The sequence below is a fragment of the Eumetopias jubatus genome, unplaced genomic scaffold (genome assembly GCF_037043125.1).
Source record: "Eumetopias jubatus isolate StellerSeaLion01/CBP00866 unplaced genomic scaffold, mEumJub1_p1.0 scaffold_10, whole genome shotgun sequence".
In the NCBI taxonomy this organism is placed as follows: domain Eukaryota; kingdom Metazoa; phylum Chordata; class Mammalia; order Carnivora; family Otariidae; genus Eumetopias; species Eumetopias jubatus.
This window is the reverse complement of record NW_028274816.1, coordinates 30456236-30481772: the sequence shown is the minus strand read 5'-3', so window position 1 is coordinate 30481772 and position 25537 is coordinate 30456236. Positions and strand designations below refer to the sequence as shown.

Here is a 25537-nt window from a genome sequence, read left to right as displayed (position 1 = left end):
TACCAGAACACTTCAGCAACGGGAAGTTTATTCCCTCTCTTTCTGTCATAATCATGATGATAAGATGCTTAAATATTTATACCTCTCAAATATCTTTTATAAGCTTCTCAGTGACTAGCAGGGAAATGAATACTTTTTCCTGAGTCATACAGAGCTAAGGCTCAATTTTCTAATGGACCTATAGGGGACAGAAGTGCCAAAAATCTCAAACATTGGATAATCCCAGTATCCTTTGGCTTTGGAATATGATATCTGGCTTCTCAGGTAGTCTTTGACTTTTTAGAGACTAATGTTTAAATTAGTTTACAATCATGTAACAGAAGAGAGGAAGAAGACAGGGAGGTGGCTCTGTGGTTGCATTCTGCTGGAGAAAATCTCCCAGATATTGTTCATAAATCCCCTCAAACTCAAGAGCATATCAGGGGCTGTAAAAGCATAGGTATGCTGCAACCATTCAGGGTTTCTTTGTGATCCCGATATACAGGAGTAGTTTAGAATAGGAAGGAGTTGTAATTTGCAACTTCATCTCCAGTAGGGAAGAATCTCCCTTAAAGCTGCCATATCTTAGCCACCCCTCCCGTCCTACTGTTGGTCCTTCATTCCTTCATTTTTTGAATTTCCTTTGAAGCCATTAATATTTCCCACCTGTGCCACCTTCTGTGGGTCAAGTTAATGACTACACTGTCTTGACCTTCCTTTACCCCTTTTGGAATGAGAAGTATTCATAGGGATAATAGGGCAGTAGGCACATGTGTTACTTTTATAATTGAAAATAACTAATGGCGATAGCAATATTATGGAAAATACTTAAAAAGCCCTCCTGGAGTGCCTAGGTGGCTTAGTCAGTTGAGGGTCCAACTCTTGGTTTTGGCTCAGGTCATGTTCTCATGGGTTGTGAGATCAACCTCCGAGATGGGTTCCACGCCCCGTGGGGAGTCTGCTTGAAGATTCTCTCTCTCTTTCCCCCCCAAAATAAATAAATAAATCTTTAAAAAAATTAAGTCCTCCCAATCTCATTACCCCAATATATCAATACATTTTATTCATCAGAGCTTTTGTAAGCATGCGTGCAGTGCTCCCTGTTGCGGACTTACCTTCTTGTCTTCAGCACTTACCATATAAAATATAGGTTCCCAGTGGTTTGAGAAGGCTGAGACCTTTTCCAGTGTTATCCCCACAGAGGCAATCCAAAACAATGTCCACTCCTTCAGGAGAGATTCTAAATGGTGTGAAAACAAAGTAAGATACTGTCACCTGTTAGGGACCAAACTTTTGATTGCTCTCCCTTCCTGTGTCATGTTGTTTACTCCTAGAATCAGAAAGAGCTAGAGCTCCGGGAGTAGCCATAAATAGGCCAGGAGGCCAGGAGGTGGATTTACCTTTCTGGGTTCCACTCAAGAACTTCATAGAGCTGGAGGCAGCTAAAAGTCTGGCTGGTGGCTGATATCAGGAGCCAGCCTGGGTTAGGAGAATGAGCGTGGACATCACGCTCATTGAATGAATACATTTGAATTTGTATCTAGCCACCTCTTGCAACTTCTCTGAGCCTTAGCTTTCTCCTTCATAAAGTGGAACAAGCATGTTTCTTTGTGCTGGGGATGAAATGAGGTGTCAAATGCTTAACCCATTGCCAGCCACACAACCATCATTCTAAAGTCAGTCACTCAACAGTTCCTACCTGTGGAGCTTGAGCTATGGGCTAGGCTCTGTCCGAGGTGCTAGAGACAGGGACGGGGGAACAAAACCAACATGCTCCTGTCTTCATGGGGTTTCCAGTCTAGCAGGGATTAGCTTTTCTCCCCTTCTCCCTCTCTCCTCAGTGAAGCACATTAATTTAACTCACAAACTTGTATTCATCCAGTCTCTAGGTTCAATCTAAAATGGAATCTTTGAGGAAGGAGGTTAAATAGACAGGATCTCGGGGCGCCTGGTTGGTTCAGTTGGTTAAGCAGCTGACTCTTGGTTTTGGCTCAGGTCCTAATCTCAAGGTCCTGGGGTCAAGCCCCATATCGGGCTCCATGCTCAGGGCGAAGTCTGCTTGAGGATTCTCTTTCTCCCTCTCTCTCGCCCCCATTCTCTTTCTCTCTCTCTCTCAAATAAATAAATCTTAAAAAAAGAGAGAGAGAGAGAGAGAGGATCTTCCTGTAGAGTAGAAGGCTCCAGAGTAGAGAGAATCCATGTTTGTACTGTATTAAGCAGATGAAACATTTTTTGATCCCTTCTTCCATTAATATATTTATACATTCATTGATTCACTCACTCACTCATGCATTTAGCAAACATCTACTGGGCTTCCACTGTTAGAAGATATTATGCTTGTGGGAGGGAGCTGTAAACAGGAAGGCTCTGGGGATTGTAAGGAAGATATTCATGCCCCCAGGGCTCCCAGTTATGGCTAGGCCTTGCTCTGCTCAGACAAGAATGGCATTTCTTCAGATTTATGAGTTTGCAGGATTATCTTGTCTTAGCACACAGCTCAGTATTTCTTCCTCCACCTTCATCCCCAAACAAAGTTCAGGCATTGCAGGCATTGCAGCTCATGTCAACAGCTGGATCCTGTTTTCATAAGTAGAAAATTGCATGTGCATCTCTAGGGTTCAGACACTAAGTCAACTGCCCCATGCCTGAGGACAGCCAAGTTGTGACTTTCAAAAGCTGAGTCATGACCTTCAAAAGCCTTTGAGTCAAGTCCAAACTCCAGTCATTACAAAGACTCATCAAAAATTATCAGCTTAGCTTTTGCCTAATAGAATGCTTATCTGTAGAGGTATGTCTGTTCAAGTCCCACCTATAAATTCAGAACTAGGGAATTAGGCCAGTGGATCTAAAACAACTGTGCATCAGAATCTTCCGGGGGGGCGGGGGGCACTCATTAAAACAGATTGCAATTTGCCCTCCTTCCCCCTCTTCTCCTAGCTTCTGATTCAGTTGGTTTGGGGTGGGCCCCAAAGATGTGCATTTCTAACAGGTTCTCAGGAGATACTGATGCTGCTGATTCTGGATCCACACTTTAGTCTAAGCCAGCTACTCAGGAGCCAAACTGGCTATTTTTTTTTATCAATAATTAATTTGTTCATTAAATATTTGGCCCTGGCACTGCACTAGGCACTGGAGATACAGGTGTAAGCCCAAACAGATTGGATTTCTCCCCTTTTAGAACTGCTATTAGGTAGATGTTAACCTATAATTACACAAATAAAAATTAAATTGAAATTGAGTGGTGTCTAGTGCCATAAGACCATATCAATCTAGAGTTTGCCCAGTCAGGTCTGCCAGAGAATCCATCCCTGGGAAAATGCAAAGTGGAGAAGTTATCTAGGTAAAGAGTGGCAGGAATAATGTTTCAGGTGGGGGGGAACAGCATATGAAAAGGTCCTGTGGTGGGAGAAAGCCCGTGAGCAGGAACACTGGGAAGCAGCCAGTAAAGAAAATGTAAAGAGGTGAGGCCTGAGAGGCAGTTGGGAGCTGGAATACACAGACTCCACTGGTGGGCTCTAGGTTGATGCCTCACACCTGGTGATCAGGTCTCCACCTTGCATCATGGGTTGGGTAGCTGTGCGCCTGTATTCTTCACTTCTACCAAGTATGTTCACTCCTGTGGAAGTAGGACCCCACTCTGCTTCTACGACCAGCCCTCCTGGCCCACCAGGTCTTCCCTGCAAACTCCATTTCCCCAGGACCTCTTTCCTTTACTGCACGATGCCCACCTGTGCTCAGGAGCAGCCTCCCAAATGCTGGGCTATGCACACCTTTGGGGGTACCTCTGAAGGACCCTGTCCAGACCCAAATGCTCACATCTTGCCTAATGTTCCTCACATCTGTATTCTGTGAGTGCACATTTCCTCCCATAAACTGCCAGTCACACCTCTTTGTATTAATTAGCTGCCTCATCTAGGCCTGTTGCTCTGTCCTCTGGTTCTGCAGAAATGCAAGGCAGCCCACAGCAAGGGGTGACCTATAAGCTACCGCCCACTTGCTCATCCTTACTTGCCACTAACTGCTCAGGGCATTCTGACCTTGTAGCAATTCCTAAAATGTTCCTACCTCAGGACCTTCGCATATGCCATAATCTCTGCCAGAACAGCCTTTCCCCAGTTCTCCTTAGAGCTGGCTCCTCCTCATCTTTCAGGTCTTATTCACATGTGAACTCCCCAGAAATGCTGTAACTAACCACCCGACCTGGAGCAGCAGTCCCAAATTATCTCTACTTTAGCTCCCTTTGTGCTTTAGCATCTGTACTAAAGACACTTTTCAGTTTGTCATGGGCTGAAATTATTCTATGGTCTCTTCCACCAAAATGTAAGCCCATGAGACAGGGACCATGTTTGTGCTGCCTGTTTTTATGCTCAATCCTCCTTATCCTGCAGGACCCAGTGTTAGTTCTCAACAAATATTGACTGATTATATGAATAGATGATTAAATAAAGGACGAGTGAATGAATGCAGGACAAAGAAGAGAACATTTTAAGACTGGTATTCCACATTTCTATATGTGTGCTTCCTTCAAAGGAAACTCACATTTTCTGAGCTCTGCTGTATCCCGGGCATTTCAGAATTAATCTTCATGACAAGTCTGAGACAGGCATTTTAACTCCACTTTTTTTAAGGAAGAAATGGAGGTTCTCAGATGCAGCGCCTTGCCCAGGCTTATGTAACTGGTACACCTAGAATTCAAACCTTGGTCCAGTTGAACTTCAGAGCAATGGCCTTGCCACCATTCGGAATGTAAGATCTAATAAGTGTTCCAATCAGTCTAACTATAGAAGCATTGTTTGAGCAAGCAGCTCTGGGAAGCAGTGAATTTAATTTATTCTTTGAAAAATTCTGTTTTAAATGCTGTCTTTAAAAATAAATATAGATATATCCAGAGTTAGACCATGTTACTCCAAACAGATAGGCCAGGAGGTTTCTATTTTGAAGCTGCTTTTTTCTGTCCTAGATTATAGGAGAGGCCCAAGGTCAGGGTCCTACACATTTGTCCTAAATTTCCAGCCACTGGACAACCACTCACTGAGTGCTTACTTCATGCTGGACAGTGTGTGTGCTGAGCTGGGGGTATGCAGATGAGGGCTCAGTTTCCTCCCTGCCATCCAGGAGCTCGTGGATACTAGGGAAGACAGACTAAATGGACAGCCCAGGCAGTCACCACAGGTCCAATGGAGCCACTTGGGGCAGTGGAATAGGATCCTTCTGTTAGTGATGAGCAAGAATTGGTTGGGTGATGAAGGAAAGGCATTTTGCAGAAAACACTGTGACAGGTTGACCCAGGGCAATCAGCACTAAATAGGCCCAAGGAAGAGGCTTTGGGGCACCAACCATGGTAATGAGAGACTCTGTCTGGACACTATCTCCTCCCAGAAGGACCCAAGCATGTCTGCCACAACTGACAACTAACATGGAGTGTTGGGCAGGCATGGGAATATGAATTTCACCTCAGTATTGAGCATTTAGTTTGCTACCTACTTGCTGTGTGACCTCAGGTGAGTTACTTAGCCTCTTAGTGTCTCAGTGTCCCCACCTGTGGAAGGGAATGATGGTGATAACTCCCATCCCAAGCTTCTCTGTGAAGCTTGGATGAGTTGATGCACATGGAACATAGGGCCTGGCACATGGTAACTTCTGGGTCCATGGTAACTTTTCTTATTATTTTTTCAGAGTAGGCCAACTTAAAGAGAATTCTTTTAGTTTGGGAAAAGAGTATAAAGGACAGATTGTAAAACCTCAACAACCCAACCATTAACCCCAGCAACCTTCAGGGTGGGTGGAACCAGGCAGCGCAAAAACCATTAGAGCAGAGGCTTGATTCCCTTGATGCTCCTAGGAGAGCAGGTCCCACTTTCAAGAGCACTTACTATGTGCCAGGCACAGAGCTAAGCACTTCCTAAGTCCCATCTCCTTGAGGACGTCTCATACCAACCCTATAACTCAGGGGCCATCATTATCCCCACTTAATGGATAAGGAAGCTGAGGCTCCATGGGGTCAGGCAACATACCCTAGGGCCAGCTACAGGGAATGAGGAACCTTGATCCATCACATCCAGAAACCAAGTGAGGGCCCCAGAAGCAGGGCAAGGTTTCATACAGTGAGCTGTGGCCAGCCCTGATGACCACCACTACCACCACTAGGCATGCAGGCTCCCAGCAGGGGCTGAGCAAAGCTGGGAGCTGCTCCCTGGGCTTCTTGCTAGAGGGAGATGCTGCAGATCTCCTGTGTTCTTCTCTCCCCACACCTCTCTTGGCGTTGAGATAGCTGAGTCAGGTAAGGCAGGGTTTGCACATGCACTGGGGTCACATCAGCCGCAAACTCCTGCTCCTTGCTGTCACTGTGACCTTTTGAAGATCAGTGGTGGGGTGGGGGTGGAGGGTGAGAACAAGGTGGATACCGAGCAGAGGGTGACGTCATTCCCCGTGCTTCAAGGGTGAGGATGCTTTGGTTGTTTCTGTCAAATCTTTAAGCAGTTGGGGCGCCTGGGTGGCTCCGTCGTTAAGCGTCTGCCTTCAGCTCAGGCCAGGGTCCTGGGATCGAGCCCCACATCGGGCTCCCTGCTCAGCAGGAAGCCTGTTTCTCCCTCTCCCACTCCCCCTGCTTGTGTTCCCTCTCTCGCTGTGTCTCTCTTTGTCAAATAAATAAATAAAATCTTAAAAAAAAAAAAAATCTTTAAGCAGTTGTTGCTCCTTTCAAGGCTAGATATGTTCCTTCAGGTGAGTTGCAAAATTGAAAAGGTTCTCCATCCCCCATTCAATCATTACAAGCTCAACCAGTGGATCAGACAGAATGGGACTCAGTCGGGTCTATTTCCAATGCTCCAGGCCCCACAAGTAGGCTTGGAACAGGGCTTCCCTTACTCAACCTCACACTGAAAAGCACCTTAGCAGCTCCTTTTAATGAAACAACCATGGAAATCACAAGCAGAGCTAGGCAATCCCTCAGAAGCTCAGGGGCCATCCTCATTTCTTAGCACTTCCCTGCCCCCCAGTCTCGGTCGGTGTCAGTCTCACCTGCGTGTGTGTAAGCAGACAGAGTAAGGGCTTTCTCCTGCTGTCATAAATCTCTGCAGATTCAAAAGGCAAACACAAAGAGCCCCAGCTCAGAGATTCGCTGGCCAAATTCAGCAGCAAGATATTTTGGAATTGCTGATCTGAGGTTTTCATGCCTGTCCTTCCTGGGTCCCCACCCCCTTGCCCCTTTATTGTGAATGCACCTCTTTGTTTCCCACCCACACAGATCAGTGAAGAATTTCTCCTGAACAGTGGTAGGTCCAACAGGGCCATTACTGGGAGAGAAGCCCTTGACTTTGCCAAGAAATGTATCCCCCTTTGTTGTAACTTTCATCTCCAAGTGGATCCTTGGTTCTCTGCTCAGTGCTTCTCTTTCTGAATTCCTCTTTCTCTGAGAACTCACCTGTGCCATAGCTTTTACCATTCACCCCCGAGCTCGTGACAGAGGGATGAGGCCCTTTCAGGGTGCCTAGCACAGTGCCTGGTGCACAGCAGGCTTCTCCCAGAGGGTCTAGCACGGTGTCCAGTACACAGAAGGCTGAGTGCAGTCCCTGCCACATAGTAGGCTTCTCCCAGAGGGCTGAGCATGGTACCCAGTGCACAAGAGGCCTTTTCACAGGGTGCTGAGCATGGTGCCTGGCACATAGTAGGCTTCCTAGTAAAGGTGTACAATTACTTAGCAATACCACCTCTAGGAATCCTTTCTTTTTTTTTTTTAAGATTTTATTTATTTATTTGACAGACAGAGCACAAGCAGGGGGAGCAGGAGAGGGAGAAGCAGGCTCCCGTTGAGCAGGGAGCCCGATGCGGGGCTCAATCCCAGGACCCCGGGATCATGTCCTGAGCCGAAGGCAGATGCTTAACGACTGAGCCACCCAGGCGCCCCTAGGAATTCATTCTTGATCACACTCTGTGCTCTCTCTAGGTGATTAGAATCTCCTTGATTTCTATCATCTCCGTTTCTTTATCTGTAAAATGAGGAACTTTCCCCTGGCAGGATTATCTGAGGGGCACCACCGTGGTCCAATCATTCGGGTCAGCAGAGGGAGAGGAGACCAGCAGAGCCTGGGGCTATGATCCGCCTCCTCTGCACCCGCTCGCCTGGCTGGGATTCGCTCCCACCTCTGGCTACCTACTGAAATGCTTCCCTTCCATCAACCTCCCTGCTGGGGACTGCCCACTTTGGTGCTCTCTGTCTGTCTGTCTGTCTGTCTCTCCTCTTTACTTTTGAAGTCCTTACAGTGAGATGCACATGCTCAAAGCTTCTAATTCTTCTACTTGATTTCAAGCATAGTCAGACAGAGAAGGAGCAAGGGACGTAAAGGTGAGATCTCTATTACAACTATTTCCCCCCATTCCCTTTACAATGCCTGGCTGAAGGCTGAAAATGTGTTCAAAAGAAGCTTACCAATTGACTGGCTTACAAAAGAATTTGCATCTCAAGAAATTTTATGTTACTGTTTTTCCCCTCATGTATCACCACAGAACACTGTAACAAACAAGATCCGTGGTCAGAAACCAAAGAGAAATCACTCTACATTGCACTCCTATTGCATATTAGTGGTTGGATTTTTTTTCCGCCACTTTCTTTTCATTTTTTGTCTTCATGCGCCAAGAATTTATACAAAGCTGTGATCACAGTGTAGCTAGAATTTGGCATTCTGCTTTTTTTTCCACTCAGTATGCCACTGTGGATATTTTTTCATTTTGTGACAGAATCTTCATAATTATCTTTTTTTTTTATGGGCTGCATAATACTCAAGAGTGTGGGTGTAGCATAATGCACTGAACTGTTTCCCTGCTGTTGATAATGGAGGCTGGTTCTGAAATCTCACTAATTACAGACAATGCTACAATTCACCCTGTGGGAATATGTTGAGCACCTACCCTGAGGCAGAAGCAGTGCTTGGCTCTGCAACAGGCACTGAGTACCTTGCTTGTATCTTCTTCTGGATTCTTTGCTGAGGGTAGGGTTGGTGGGACAGGGAGGTTTCGTCCCTCTTCCCCAACTAGACTCAACCCATCTGTGGCTTCCTAGTCATTTTCAATGGAATCCTAGGGTCTCTGCTTAAACACATAAGGAATCGGTGGAAGTCACATTTGAAAGAAGCTGGTGTTGAGGCAGGTCTCAGATGCAGTCTCTTTCTGCTCTTCTTTCTTTTAAAGATTTATTTATTTGACAGAGAGCACGTGCGCACAAGCAGGGGAAGCAGCAGAATGAGAGGGAGAAGCAGACTTCCCGCCGAGCTGGGAGCCTCATGCGGGGCTGGATCTCAGGACCCTGGGATCATGACCTGAGCTGAAGGCAGACGCTCAACTGACTGAGCCACCCAGACACCCCTCTTTCTGCTCTTCTGACATCAGCATGAATCACTGACTCGGGGCTAGAAAGGCAGCAGGTTGTGGACAGTGAAGTGATGCGGGGGGGCGGGGAGGGGATGGAAAATTCTCCGGGGAAAATGGGGAAGGCAGGAGCTCTCTGGTTATGTACTGCCACTTACTTACTTACTTACTTATTTAAGATGTTATCAATTTATTTGAGAGAGAGAAAACACAAGCAGGAGAGGGACAGAGGGAGAGGGAGAGGAGCCTGACGTGGGGCTCGATCCCAGGACCCTGGAATCATGACCTGAGCCACCCAGGGGCCACTCACTGTCACTCTTTTAGAAGAGTAGCCACCACCTGACCGTCTTTCCCCATTGCTTCCCACATCCTACTACCTCCAGCTACTCTGGTCCTCTTTCATAGTCTTGAATTTACCAAGTCATTCCCAAGCCTGGACCTTAACACATGCTATTCTGCCTGGTCAGAAATGCTGTTCCTATGGCCATTTTCTCATCCTTTAGTGTTCAACCTGAATCTCACTCTTTGATGGACTCTATGTCTGATCTCCCCGTCTGCATATGTTCACCAGCATCTTGTATTTCTCCACCAGAGCACATATCAAGAGTATAAATCAATCTATTCTTTAAAATACTATTTTTTGTCCCTCTTCCCCAACTAGACTCAAAGCTCCACGAAGGCAGTGACTCTCAAGGTGGTTTTTTTGGCCAGATCTTCTGCCCTAGCACAGCACCTGGCCCATCACAGACACCTGGTATTAAGGTGGTCAGGGTATGAATGAGGAACGAATGCTTGCAAAATTATCATTTAAGGGATTAAAGGCAAAGCCTGCTGGAGGGACAATGGCAGTTCATTTTCCAGACCACACAGTTCAAGAGATTCAAGTTATAAGAAGGAAGAGCTACACGAGGGTTAGGAAAGTAGGCAAACGTCCATCCAGGAAGTCTTTAAAATATGCCTGCAGTGTCTAGATATCTGAGAAACAGGCGCTGCTGAACCTCTAATATCTAGTTTGGAAGCTCTTTTTTCACACCCCACTGAAAATACCGGGACAACCTTAAATTCTGTGCAAATCTCTACCTTTAAAATTGGAAAACAAATCTGAAAATCCAGACCATCAGAAGACTCTCCTTTCCAAAAGACTCCCCAAATTTCACCTAATCTGGTCTAAATCTATACCCTTCGACAACCAGATCTCCCATCCTCTAAGTCCTTCAATTTGGAGAAAGTTGTTTCTTGATTATGATGCTACACGGACAACTGAATTTCTCTGTGTCGTACAATTTAGGGCCAGGAAATGAAGAGACCGAAACCACAGCTCTGAGACTTCTCTGAATGCCCTAAGGAGCTGGGAGTGGAGCGAGCCCGAGCATCAGCCTCCCCCCTATTCTGAGCGGCAGCAGGGGTGTGACACACAAATCATCTCAAGGCAGCTGGGTTTCCCACCTGATTTCCTGTGTTGACACGCACAGGGCCATGTCAATAGCTTCAGGACCCCAGGTGGGGCATGGGTCAGGTTATAAACCCACGTTCCCCACCGTGGGTCCACACCCACCAGCAACCTGATCTCTCTGCCTTGCAGCCTCCCACCTCCCAGTCCTCCTCTACACACCACCAGTGACTCTTCAAAACTCAAATCTGATCGTGTCTTCACGGGAATCATGACCTGAGCCACCCAGGGGCCGCTCACTGGAGTTCCTCGGGCGGCTCTCAGTCACACCCAGGTTGGAGTCCACATTTCCTTGGTCTGTCATGTGAATGAATGAGAAATAAACTTCTCAATGTAAAGGCCATGTCACAACCACTATCATAATGTAGCTTGGCAAGTTACTCAACTGCACTGTTCCTCAGTCTTATCCTCTTCAAATTGGAGGGGGGGGGCTGTCATAATAGGGTTGCTGAGAATTAAGTGAGCTCATCCACATCAAGTATTCAGCACAGAGCTAGTAATACTCGGCCCCCGATATACGTTTACTGTGATTACTATTACTATTATGATCATCAGCCCTCCTCTAAATGAGTGCTACTGTTCTTTAAGAGAAGAGCAAGGACCAAGCTGGCACTCTTTAGAGCAAACACCTTACCTTTTCACTTCCTGCACATAGTCTGCATTTCTGTCAAAGAGGTGGGTCATGGATTCTTTGATTGCTTCATGCTTGAAAGTAGAAGCTGTTCCAAAGACAGTCACATTGGGGATAGTGGAACACAGCTGAGCCACAGCTTGGCCCTGGAAGTGAAATACAATAGACAAGTCACACAGGAGAGTTACCATCCAACAGCCAGTCTTGCTGGATTAGAGTGGGGTTTCTCAACCTTGCCACTACTGACCTTTCTTAGGCTGGATCAGTCTTTCTGTAGGGGGCTGAAGTGGGCATTGTAAGATGTTTAGCAGCAACTTGCACCTCTGACCTGCTAGGTGCAAGTAGCGCCCCTCGGTTTTGAAAACCCAAAATGTCTCCAGACATTTCAGAATGTCCCCTGGGGGACAAAGTCTCCCTTGGTTGATAACTACTGAAACACTCTCATACCAAGACTTAACAACTATTATTTTACCATACTGAACCTCAGGTTCCTCATCTATAAATTAGCAATAATGGCACCTACTCCATAGGGATCTTGGGAGATGTCTTAGCTTGGATCCCCCAGAAGCTGAGGCAAGGGTTTGAGAGTAAATACTTTATCTGGAATATGACCAAAGGAAATACGAGGGTATCGAGACAGAAAGAGAAGGCAGCCAATAAAGGGTGTGCTATCAAGTCAACACCCACCATGGATAAATGGAACTCAGTCCTTCTGGGGAATTCCCTGAGCAGGTGTAGAATATACCTCAGAGTTATCCCCAAACACATGGTGAGGAGGCTGGAGTATTTATTTCCTAAATTTCCATCTGCTATCAGTCGAGAGTTGCTTCTTCAACAGTAACTCCTAGGGACATCTGGCTTGTTTTCATCGGCCAAGCACACTCCCTCAGCCAGACTCGAAGCCCTAAGTATGCAACCTTCAGCAACATTGAATGCAGAGAAGAGATGGTGACAGCATCCACTCTGGGGCGTGTTAAATGAGGCAATGTGTAACACGGGCCAAGCACCTGGCCCAAAACACGATACTTAATAGAAATTACTCAATAATTCTTAAATCCTCTGTTCCCTTTTGTGGCTGAGATGTCCAGGCATATAAAGAAAAGGCGAATGCATGAGGTTTAAATATTGAATGGTCTAAGAGAAATCACAAACCCAGTTAGGAATGGGTGTTTTTTCCACATCCTTTCTCAGTATGGTCAGAAATGTAAGTCCTTGGACAAAATACTGTGATCATATGAACTCAGAAACATTTCAGTAAAATCCAGTTGGCTGCTAATGAAGGTGCATTCTAAAACCAAGTACTCTTTCCAGGCTTCTTTCTGCCATCTTAAGGAGGCAGAGATTATTCGACCAAAGTGAACTGTGATATTAACTTCTGCCTATCACTTCATTACATGTGTTCATGTTGGTGGACTAAATCAGGTTGGCAGGTCTATTTTTGGAAATGTTATTCTTCCTAACACTGGCAATGAAAGGCAACATTGACAGAATCCTAGAATGTCAGGGTTAGAGGATCATCCAATTACTCCCTCCCTATCATTGTTCCACAGATGAGGGAAAGGTGACTCAGAAAGGTTAAGTAGACCCAGTTCTTCAAAGGCACATCGAGATTCAAAGCAAGGACTCCTAACTTCTGGTTCTTGCCATTTTCCGTAATGCCATGTCATCTACTTATTTTGACATTTTAAGCTAAGCAGACTTTGAAGCTGCTGCCTAAAATAGACACGTTACTGACTTGGGGGTCAACATTTCGGAACATGGGCATGAACCTAAGACTCCTGTCAGACTATCATTCTTTCTTCTAAGAATACCTTTGATGTTTGGTTAATTTTTTTTATCACTTGATTTTAGAGAACAAAGAGAGGACTATCCTTCTTGATGAGTGGAAATATCAGCAACCAATGCAACAATCCTCTAAAACCCAAAAGGGCTTGAGCTAACCTCGTTTGTGCTGGGACGGGAGATGAGATCTAGTTCCAGTGTTTGTGTGGTCCCTCCTGCCCGCTGTCCGTAGGCCACCAAGACATTTATCCACTCAACTACTTTTTCCAAATTCCTACTATGTAATGGTCACACGGTTCGATGGATGGATGCAGGAGTGTCAGAAATGAGTGACACACCTTACTCTCTATTCTCTGGTCCCACGTCCCCCACCAAGACTTAGATTTGTGTATTGAATGACAACCTTGGTGCCGGTCTCCACCTGGCTATCCAAAAACAACACATCAAAGTCAACTCATCCAAAACGTAACTTTTGGCTATCTCCAAATGAGTTACTCCTTATATTGCTTTGCTGGGGCCCTTGTAACAAAAATACCACAGACCGGGGGGCTTACACGACAGAAATTTGTTTCACCATTCTGGAGGCTGTAAGTCCAAAATCAAGGTGTTAGCAGGGTTGGTTCCTTCCAATGGCTGTGAGGGAAGGGTCTGGTCCAGGCCTCTGTCCTTGGTTTGTAAATGGCTGTCTTCTCCCTAGGCCTCTTCACATGGTCCTCCCTTTACCCACCACTGATTGACATTCGACATGATCCCAGGGCTGTGCAACCCTCATTCCATGGTGTCCAACCTGTGTCCAAATTTCCCCTTCTTATAAGGATACCAGTCATGTTGGATTAGGACCTACCCTCATTTAAACTTGATTATCTCTTTAAAGACACTACGGCCAGATGAGGGCACCTTCTGAGGTACCGGGGGTTAGGACTTCAACAAACAAGATTCAACCCATAACATTCCTCTTACTGCATTTCCTGCCCTGGTGGATGAAACTGTACCATTTACCTATCGCTTGGCTAAAGTCAGGAATCTGGGGGTCACCTGACTCTTCTTCCTCCTTCAGCTCCATATCCAGTTAGTGTATTGTTTCTATGCACATCTCTGTGACTATCACCTCTCAGTCTGGGTTGTTGAACTTCCTCGCCTGGATGACGACAACACACTTCTGGCTGCCTGGCTGTTTCCAGGTGTACTTCACACCGTGGACAGATTGATTTTTCTCAAACACAACACTGAGTATCTCACTATTTGTCTCAAAGCTCCGTAGTGTCTACCATGGCTTTCAGAATGAAAAGCAGACCCCTTTTTTTTAATTTAAAAATTTTTAAGATTTTTATTTATTTATTTGAAAAAGAGTGAGAGACAGCACGAATGGGGGGAGGGGCGGAGGGAGAAGCAGACTCCCCGCTGAGCTGGGAGGCCGATGCGGGACTCGATTCCAGGACCGTGGGACAATGACCCGAGCCAAAGGCAGATGCTTAACCTACTGAGCCACCCAGACACCCCTGAAAAGCACACCCTGAAGTTTATCCAACAGTCTGGCTCTCTGAGATCTGAGCCACTTTACCTGAGAACATGCTGTCCCTCTACTTTTCTAGTATCTGCTCCCTAACAGAACATGGCACTTGATCTACCACTGATTGACGTTCTCCATGATCCCAGTGCTGTGCAAGCCTCATTCCGTGGTGTTCTCAGAATGAACCTTGAACCTGACTCTGCTGAGGAGGAGACTGAGTTTTACGGAGGTTAGACACCTGGTCCAAGGTCACTAGGGTAAGATGGCAGACCTTGATCTGCTGTACTCACCGGCTGAGCAAGCTTGAGTAACGTATCAGTTCTTCTGTTCGTTCATCTTAATATGCAGAATGTAAGCCTATCTATACTCTAAGGTTTTTGTGGGACTATTTGACATAATGCATCCAAGGGCTTAGATCATTTACAACAGTGAATGCTCAGTATTTGTTGTTACTACTCCCATGAATACTATTATTCTTTTTCTTGCTATTATGTCAGCAGTATCTGACAGTATGTCAGCAAATCTGTCCTGCTCTCCTGAAGGTATCACCCTATTTTAACATGGACACTAGTTCCTCACATGCTGTCCCCTGCCTATCATGCCTGTCCTTCCACTTCTGCCTTCTGATCACAGCCATTCCCCCTTAGGCAACTCTTCTTCCAGAAATCCTTCCCCGGCAGGGTCGCTTGCCTCTTTTTGCTCCACCATAGACCTGTAATTCCTTCCTCCAGGACAGCAGCCACCAGGACCTTTCTGGGTCTGCTGAGCGACCCGTCTGTGGGTCCCATGAGGCCAGAGACCATGCCATATCGGGCTCTGTACCCCAGTGCCCAGGGCAGAGCCTGGCATATAACAGGTGTTTGGTAACACTTGTCAAATGGATGCATGAGAAAGTACAGGAATGTGATGTAACGGGGGGGGGGGGGGGCTCTCATCATTTTGCAGATTGCCATGTCCTTTAGCATTGCAGAGTAGGTGTAAAGCACAGATTCAACTAACGTATCTAGCATCTGACCTGAGCAGAACTTTACCATTCCCATTTTCAAGGAAAAGATACCTGTGGTAGCAAAATGAGATGGGTTACTTATGTATTTATATAATTATATAACATAATACATGAGTATTTTTATATAATATAAAATACAGAAATATAAAAATATATAATATATATAATTAGAATATAAAATTAGTATTATATGTATAGATGTATAATCAGTATTATATAAGCATACATATATAAGAAGCAATATCTGATATTATAATATTCTACTTGTAATATATAATTAATATAACAATATTACATAGTCATATATAATATATAATTAGCATAACATGCAAGTATTATTTATAATATTATATCATAAGTTGTATTAGCATATAAATAGTACGGGCTGGAAAAGCAAATTCAGTGGACATCTGTTTGTAGCACCCCCCCCTTTGAGCTCTCTATTAACTCACTAAGGCAATGGGAGGCCCTTGCAAGATCCTCAGTGATCTAAAGTAAATAATACTCAGCATTCTGAAGTGAAGCAGAATGTGTGCTTTCCCTCACACTTAACAGAAAATCTGTACTCTCCCTTCTCCAACTCCCAAGGTGAGTGCCAGATCAGCATCTAATTTATCCCTGTTTCTCCCACGTGCCTAGAAAATAGCACGGGCTCAATAAACATTTGTGGAAGACGGAAGGAATTTTCAATAACAAGGATTTTACAATTTACCTACAGACCCAGGACATAAAATGAACAAGACAATCTATTCTCCCAGCAACAGCAACAAATGGAGCTTTGCACGTACTTGTTTTTAATTGATTTTCCTGTCCCTCTTTAGAATGTAAGAACCCTGCAGCGAGCCACTGCCTCTCTTCCCTATGGCTTCCCTATGGCCAGCAAGGCAGCAAGTACAGCTGACAGTCCCTTTGCCTCTCCATATGCCAGGTACTGTGCTTAAGTGCTTCGTTAAATCCTCAAACCACGTTTAGAGTAAATGCTTTTATTTCCCTTTTATACCTGAACGTGGAGATTCAGATGGGGAAAGGAACTTGTCCAAGGTAATATGGCTTGTAAGTGATACGGCCGGGGGATCAAACTCAGGTCTCCCTGATTCCAAAGCCACTCTGCTATTAGTAGTCTTCTTATCCATCCAGCTAAGCACTCCGAGTTGCTGACATGGAACTGAAGTCTTAGAGAAAACCATGGGTCCTTGGCATCAATTGGGAAGGCTTCTCGGAGCCACTCTTGGAATAGCTCTGTCTCAGGTTCATGTGGGTCAACAGACCTCAGCCAGCTCAATCCTAATTCCAGGGCCATCAGGGTCCCCTCAAGTAGAGCACAACAATGAGAAATCCAGGGACAGTAGTTACAAGGGAGCTGTTTGGGGTCACTGAAATCTGACTCTTATCAACAGACTGGTAGTTCAAAGCAAGATCCTACTCCAGAAAAGCCAGGCACAGCAGACAGATGATTCGAGGAGCAAGTGCGTCTACATAAAAGGCTTAGTGTACTGCTTTGTACATACTAAGTACTCAATAAATGGCAGTTTTTTGCCATCATTGCTCTGGGATTAGGACTGAGCTTGGTAGAAATTCTGGTTACCCCTTCAGTGGGAATTTAGGATAGATGATCCTGTCAGTTTACTGAGATTTAGAAATCAGCATCAGAGACTCAACTAAGTAAGACACAAAGAATGGATGGCTTTCTCTATAACACAAATCACATCTTCCTCCTCAGACTTATTTCTCATCATATACCCAAAGTCTAGCTTTGGCTGTTTGGAAAAATGCTTAGTCTTTCCTACGTGTCATCCGTTTCTCACCACAGGACCTTTGCACAGGACTTTTCCCTGTCTTTTCTCCTGGCTGGTGTCTAGTCATCCTTTGAATCTTGTTCCTCTGTTACTTCACTGAGTCATTCATTCCATCATTGGGACTACTTAATAAGTGCCTCTAACAGATTAGACATTGTGAGCAAGTTATATATGGTGCCTGTCATCTTGGAGCTCGCATTCTTGTAAAGACAACCATGTTAATAAAATAAGTATAGAATTAAAAGTACAATTATACACCTAAACCAGGAGGCTGAGAACACCAATTTCAAACACTGAACCACTGGGATAAGACCACATTTGTACACTACATTTTCCCAAATGTACAGAAAACAAGAGGCATGTACTAATATGGACATATGGGGGAAAGTATAGATAAAATGGAAACTAGACTTGGTCTCTATGTCCTCTTCAGTCCTAAGATTTCTAGCACACACTGACCAGTTCTTCAAGTGCTAAAAAAAATCTTTTTGAAGAAGTCTCTCAAAGAGAATGCAAGTTTGCTCATTACCCTAAGTCTGATGAAGAATGGAACTTTCTATTGCTAACTTGACCATTTCTGAAATCATTTTAAAAACAGGATTATGTTTATCTCTTCCAGAAGTTGTTTTCACTTTTAAAAAGCTCATGTATGCAGAGTCAAAGAATGGAAAAGAATTAGCCAAGTGAGCTTGTGAAAGTACCAACAAGATTCCTACGGTAAATGGTGAGGAAAGATTGTTTTCTTCCAAAGAATTGTCAGTTTCTCTTTTCATCTCCATCATTGCATAGAGGCACTTAGACTAAGAAAGCTCACTGAACGTTATCACAAAATCTCCTACATTGGATACCTGAGCCAGGCTTATGCTTTTCTTATGACAACATAGATTCCCACGTTGGGATTTAGACACAGGTTTAGGAACATTTATTTTAGATCAGTGCTGTCATTCACTGTTCAACAATTCAGTTGACTCAATTGTTCTAAGGGGAAGAAATTCGGATCCCACTGTGGGGGCTGATCCATGTGACTCGCCATCAAAGGCAGCAAAGAATATGCTATGTTCTCACTGAGTACACTCTAAGACTCAGTCAAGTTTCTTTTTCTTTTTCTTCTTGGCACTGCAAACCTGTTGTTCTGCCCACGACACTCGCTTTAACATGAATGTGCAGAGAATTCCAATAGCAAGGAGCCTCAGCGGCACCTGGCTGAAGGACAAGACAGAAGGAGGAATCAATTGCTCAAGATAGAAGTATGGAAACATTTTTTTAATCCAAAAAAGCAGTAGACACATTTCAGGGAAGATGTGGTAGATAATATCTTTACTTCCTACTTTTATTTATTATATAGATCAGTGCTTCTCAGTAGCTGGTGCTGGAACCGACAGCACCAACATCATCTGCAGTCTTGTGAGAAGGTTCCACCGCCCCTTGGGGTGCCTGGCAGGCTCAGTCAGTTAAGCGTCTGCCTTTGGCTCAGGTCATGATCTTGGGGTCCTGGGATCGAGCCCCGTGTTGAGCTCCCTGCTCGGTGGGAAGTCTGCTTTTCCCTGTTCTTTTGCCCCTCCCCCACTCCTGCTTGCTCACTCTCTCACTCTCTCTCTTTAATAAATAAATAAAATCTTTGAAAAAATAAAAAGACGAAGGCTCCACCCCAGACCTACAGAATCAGAAACTCTGGGGGTGGGGCCTGAGAATCTGAATTTTAACAAGCCTTCCGGAAGATTCTGATGCAGCTCACAGTGAGAACCACTGATATATATCATCTTTATTGGCACCCACTCTACTCCACATGATTTGGATGCTGAGGCCCCCATGATGCTCAGAATATCTTAATATCAGATATTTTATTTAAAACCAAGGTGGGGCCTTATTATTAATATAGGTTTATAGTATTTATAATTCTAACGTGCAGCCCTTGCTGAGTGTCCAGCGCTCTATAAAGTTTCCCTTCTACCAGTTTGGTCAATGATGGCATCATAACAACCTCCTTTTCCTAGTTGGGGTTGACATCACACCCTGTGGGTTGCAATGTGGGATCCTATAGATCAAGCATGACTAACACAGTCTTCTGTGAGTCAGAGATGCAAGAAGAGAAAATAATTCACCATCCCCATCAGCAGGGTCTGAAGTTCTGGACGCTTGGAGAAATTCTGCCCCCCTGCTCCGTGGGCCTCAGCTCTGCTGCTGAACATCCAGGTTTTCCAAACCGTTCACAGCCCTGCCCATCAGGCGACTGCAAGGGTGAATATTTAAACCTTTTTCTCTGCTCGTACTGCACTGAGCTCCTTCCAGAGGCACTCAGTTGAGACGCAGTAGGGCAGAGCGGTGAAGAGTGTAGGTTTATTTATTCAACCTCATCTGCTCGGAGTTTCCTATATGTCAGGCAGGGTTATATGCTCCACAAACACAGCTCATCTGATCTGTATCATGGCCTCCAAGAGGCTGAGGACTATTTCACCTGCATTTTCGAGATGAAAGAACTGAGGCACAGAGCAGTTATGTAAATGCCCAAAGTCACACAGTGATACCTGAGACAAGAACCGAACCCACAGTGTCTGGCTCCAGGACAGTAGTGGGTCCGAAGGCTGAAGGGAGAGAAGGAACCATCTCTTACTGGCTAGTCAAGCCCTGCAGGCACTTTATACATCTCATTTTACCCTCCCAACGTCATATTCCCACCATGAAGACAGGCTCAGAAAGTAAGTACTAGCAACCAGAAATAATGGGATTTAGACCCATGCCTCCTTGTCACTAAGCCTCGGTTCTTTGTTCTTGACCACCAGTACAGGGAATAGAAATGAGACACATCAGAGGTCGCAGAGCAAGCTAAAACTCTCGAGCCCCACACCTGATTTGGTCCTGGTGCGGCCACCTAACCTGGCTGAGCTTCAGATTCCTCTTATTTAAATCAGGGATGACAAGGCCTATTTCACGAGGTCAAGTGTGGGACAAAGGGGACTACATAAGTGATGTGATTCCCCAGGGTAGACCCAGAGCAGGTTCTCAATAAGCAAGTTTTCCCCCATTGCCGTCCAAAGCCATCTCTTCTGGGAAGCCCTCCTGGGCATCCTCAGAAGGGGTTAATGTCTCCTGCTTTGCCCCCAAAGTCACACACATCACTACTCAACCATCTTTTACTCTGCCGTGATGAGTCTTCTCTCCCTCCCCCTCCTCCTTCACCTCCATCTCTCTCTCTTCCTTTTGAAAAAAATACCTCTTTTTGCATCTCCCACCAGGTGTCAGCTCCTTACGGGGAGGACCACATCTTATTGCCCTCTGTCTTACACATTAAGCCCACTGCTTAGTTCTCAGTGACTGTGTGTTGAATGTAGGAAATAACAGTAAACAGAAGTTTAGAGAACAAATAGCAAAGGTCAGAGAGGACTCTCAGGGTCAAAGGTCGATCCAGGGCTGGGACTTGGGATATAAGCCCTCCTTTGCTTTATCCCTCGGTTGGGACTTGGGATATAAGCCCTCCTTTGCTTTATCCCTCGGTTGGATGTGGACAAAGTCTACCCTCCATCCAATTGGCAGTTATAACTTTACATCAGAGATGGGGGAAACTTATGTGCCTGCCAAGAGTAAATATTTTCTTGTTTTTCTTTTCATCCATACACATGGAATGGGGAGAAGGTCAGATGAGGGAGGGATGGAGAAAGAACGTTAGGGTCAAACAGGTGTGGCCAGAGAAATCTATTTCTCGCAGAGCCACCAGCGCCTTATTACAACTGGGTCACAGCACTGGTCCCTCCCAGCTCAGTGTCTTGCAGACGCTGGCCTGGCTTTGCCCCTCCCACCCATGCACACCGGCCAGTAGAGGCCTGCCTCTGAGAATCTGGTCACCTTGGGGGACAGAGGGATGTCGTGAAGGGATTTGGCAAGAATGACTCCCATGCCAGGCATGAGCCCAGCTCCCCACCTGATGCCTAAAGCCCTTGGTCTCAGCACAGCTGGGTTTCCTAAAGACTGCGCGTCACCAAGCAGGCAGCTTGGGGACTGAGGGTGGGAGGGAGGTGGCTTTCACTTCTTCATAGTTCCTCCTAGGAGGAACACAGGGTCCAACTGGGGTGAGGCACCGGTAGCAGCTCGGCCTTCTGCTCTGATTGAGAGGGAAGCCGGTCTGGTATCACGTCACGGTGTTTGAGGGTCTAACGCCATGGTGCATTGTTGTTTGAGCAATAAGGAAGGGCAACCCCAAGACAGGGGTTGAGAGAGATGCAGAAGTAGGGCCTTAGGGAAATAGACTGTATGAGGTCCTCCCTTCTGAATAAGACCTGGAGTAGGCTGGCTCCAAGGGGAGCCCTGGACACACAGCAGCAGAAATGCTGAGTCCTGGGGCACCTGGGTGGCTCAGTTGGTTACGTGGCCAACTCTTGATTTTGGCTTGGGTCTTGATCTCAGTGTTGTGAGATCAAGCCCCGTGTCAGGCTCCATGCTCGGTGCAGAGCCTGCTTAAGATTCTCTCTCTCTCCCTCTTTCCTCATCCATCTCTCGAAAGAAAGAAAGGAAGGAGGGGAGGGGAATCCTGAGTCCTAACCCTCCTGCGATTTCAGCTTGAGTTGTTCATATTAGCAGGAAGGGCCAGAGCACAGCATCTCCGAGGGCCTACGTGAAGCAGCTCAGCATACAGGCAGAGCAGAACAGGGACTTTAAAAAAACTCGGAGTGAGATTAAAAGAAAAAAGCTGTACATATTTAATATATACATCTTCCTGAATTTCATGTATACATCCCATGAAACTCTCACAGTAAGCAGTGCCACCAACAAGAATCATATGATCCTCTCAATACATGCAGAAAAAGCATTTAACAAAGTACAGCATCCTTTCTTGATCAAAACTCTTCAGAATATAGGGATAGAGGGTACATACCTCAACATCATAAAAGCCATCTATGAAAAACCTACAGCGAATATCATTCTCAATGGGGAAAAGCTCTCAGCTTTTCCCCTAAGGTCAGGAACGCGGCAGGGATGTCCACTCTCACCACTGCTATTCAACATAGTATTAGAAGTCCTAGCCACAGCAATCAGACAACAAAAAGAAATCCAAGGCATCCAAATCGGCAAAGAGGAAGTCAAACTCTCACTCTTTGCAGATGATATGATACTGTATGTGGAAAACCCAAAAGACTCCACCCCAAAACTGCTAGAACTCATACAGGAATTCAGTCAAGTAGCAGGATATAAAATCAATGCACAGAAATCAGTGGCATTCCTATACACCAACAACAAGACAGAAGAGAGACAAATCAAGGAGTCGATCCCATTTACAATTGCACCCAAAACCATAAGATACCTAGGAATAAATTTAACCAAAGAGGCAAAGGATCTGTACTCAGAAAACTATAAAATACTCATGAAAGAAACTGAAGACACAAAGAAATGGAAAAACATTCCATGCTCCTGGATTGGAAGAACAAACACTGTGAAGATGTCAATGTTACCTAGAGCAATCTACACATTCAATGCACTCCCCATCAAAATACCATCCACTTTTTTCAAAGAAATGGAACAAATAATCCTAAAATTTGTATGGAACCAGAAGAGACCCCGAATAGCCAGAGGAATACTGAAAAAGAAAAGCAAAGCTGGCGGCATCACAATTCTGGACTTCCAGCTCTATTACAAAGCTGTCATCATCAAGACAGTATGGTACTGGCCCAAAAACAGACACATAGATCAATGGAACAGAATCGAGAGCCCAGAAATGGACCCTCAACTCTATGGTCAACTAATCTTCGACAAAGCAGGAAAGAATGTCCAATGGAAAAAAGACAGTCTCTTCAACAAATGGTGTTGGGAAAATTGGACAGCCACATGCAGAAGAATGAAACTGGACCATTTCCTTACACCACACACAAAAATAGACTCCAAATGGTTGAAAGACCTAAACGTGAGACAGGAGTCCATCCAAATCCTAAAGGAGAACACAGGTAGCAACCTCTTCGACCTCAGCCACAGCAACTTCTTCCTAGAAACATCGCCAAAGGCAAGGGAAGCAAGGGCAAAAATGAACTATTGGGATTTCATCAAGATAAAAAGCTTTTGCACAGCAAAAGAAACAGTCCACAAAACCAAAAGACAACCGACAGAATGGGAGAAAATATTTGCAAATGACATATCAGATAAAGGGCTAGTATCCAAAATCTATAAAGAACTTACCAAGCTCAACACCCAAAGAACAAATAATCCAATCAAGAAATGGGCAGAAGACATGAGCAGACATTTTTCCAAAGAAGACATCCAAATGGCCAACAGACACATGAAAAAGTGCTCAACATCGCTCGGCATCAGGGAAATCCAAATCAAAACCTCAGTGAGATACTACCTCACACCAGTCAGAATGGCTAAAATTAACAAGTCAGGAAACGACAGATGTTGGCGGGGATGCGGAGAAAGGGGAACCCTCCTACACTGTTGGTGGGAATGCAAGCTGGTGCAACCACTCTGGAAAACAGTATGGAGGTTCCTCAAACAGTTGAAAATAGAGCTACCCTACGATCCAGCAATTGCACTACTGGGTATTTACCACAAAGATACAAATGTAGGGATCCGAAGGGGTACATGCACCCCAATGTTTAGAGCAGCAATGTCCACAATAGCCAAACTGTGGAAAGAGCCAAGCTGTCCGTCGACAGATGAATGGATAAAGAAGATGTGGTATATACACACAATGGAATATTATGCAGCCATCAAAAGGAATGAGATCTTGCCATTTGCAACAACGTGGATGGAACTAGAGGGTGTTATGCTGAGTGAAATAAGTCAATCAGAGAAAGACATGTATCATATGACCTCACTGATATGAGGAATTTCAATCTCAGGAAACAAACTGAGTGTTGCTGGAGTGGTGGGGGGTGGGAGGGATGGGGTGGCTGGGTGATGGACATTGGGGAGGGTATGTGCTACGGTGAGCACTGTGAATTGTGCAAGACTGTTGAATCACAGATCTGTACTTCTGAAACAAATAATGCAACATATGTTAAGAAAAAAGAAAAAGAAGAAGATAGCAGGAGGGGAAGAATGAAGGGGAGTAAGTCGGAGGGGGAGACGAACCATGAGAGACGATGGACTCTGAAAAACAAACTGAGGGTTCTAGAGGGGAGGAGGGTGGGGGGATGGGTTAGTCTGGCGATGGGTATTAAAGAGGGTACATTCTGCGTGGAGCACTGGGTGTTATGCACAAACAATGAATCATGGAACACTACATCAAGAACTAATGATGTAATGTATGGTGATTAACATAACAATAAAAAATAATAAAAAAAAAAAAGACCATTGCTTAAGTGCGTCCACCGCTGCTGTCTTCTGCCTCCTGACCACCCTGGTGTCTTTCCCATGTGGTCCTGTGTGCCTCCATGTCTTTAGGACCTGTGAGTGTAATAAACTTTACTTCCCCCAGCCTCTCCTCTGTCTCCTCTTGTGGCCACATCTGACTGACCATCTAATAAAGGAATACAAAACAGCATTCCTCTTTTGTCCCAGGGGTTGAGTGTTTTTGTGCAGTGTACAACTTGCCCAACTGCACATGGTGACCTTACTACCCAGCGCTCATGGGGATCATATCAAGTCTTGTGTCTCTCATCAGTACCACTTTCCAACTGATGGAAACCATGGGTAGCCATAGGCCAACCCCTAATTCAGACTCCCACATTGCCTGAGACTTGGATTCCAGCAACCATGTGACAGGAATCCTAGCCAGGGAGCCAGTCCAGCCCACCAGATGGCAAAGTCTCCTTCACGGGGCTCTAAATCATGGTGGGGCAGAACCACTTCCAGGCTGGCTACCTTCCACACAGTGCATCTGGATAAATTTCCTGGATGATTACATTTGCATGGTGGGATGCCGGATTCACATTTCCAGCCAAATGACAATTTGTACCCACAGTTTGGAACTGTGGCTTTGATAAATGCATCTATTTCAACCAAAACCTTATTAGGTAGAGTGATAATAGAATTTCTCATCTAAATTGGGATATTCTTTGAGAGTGAAGGGGGATACTATTATTACCTTTTCCCATCC

The 25537-nt window shown here is 45.2% G+C and overlaps 1 protein-coding gene across 1 annotated transcript in view; it reads right to left on the bottom strand.

The window, feature by feature from the left end:
- The window catches only part of VAT1L (vesicle amine transport 1 like), a 140444-nt gene that overhangs the window by 70521 nt on the left and 44386 nt on the right, over window positions 1-25537 (bottom strand). Inside the window, exons 4-5 of the mRNA XM_028091719.2 lie at window positions 11427-11569; window positions 1116-1219 (exon numbers count right to left, since the gene is read on the bottom strand). Coding sequence (XP_027947520.1) covers window positions 1116-1219; window positions 11427-11569 — 247 coding nt within the window. The remainder of the gene's footprint in view (window positions 1-1115; window positions 1220-11426; window positions 11570-25537) is intronic.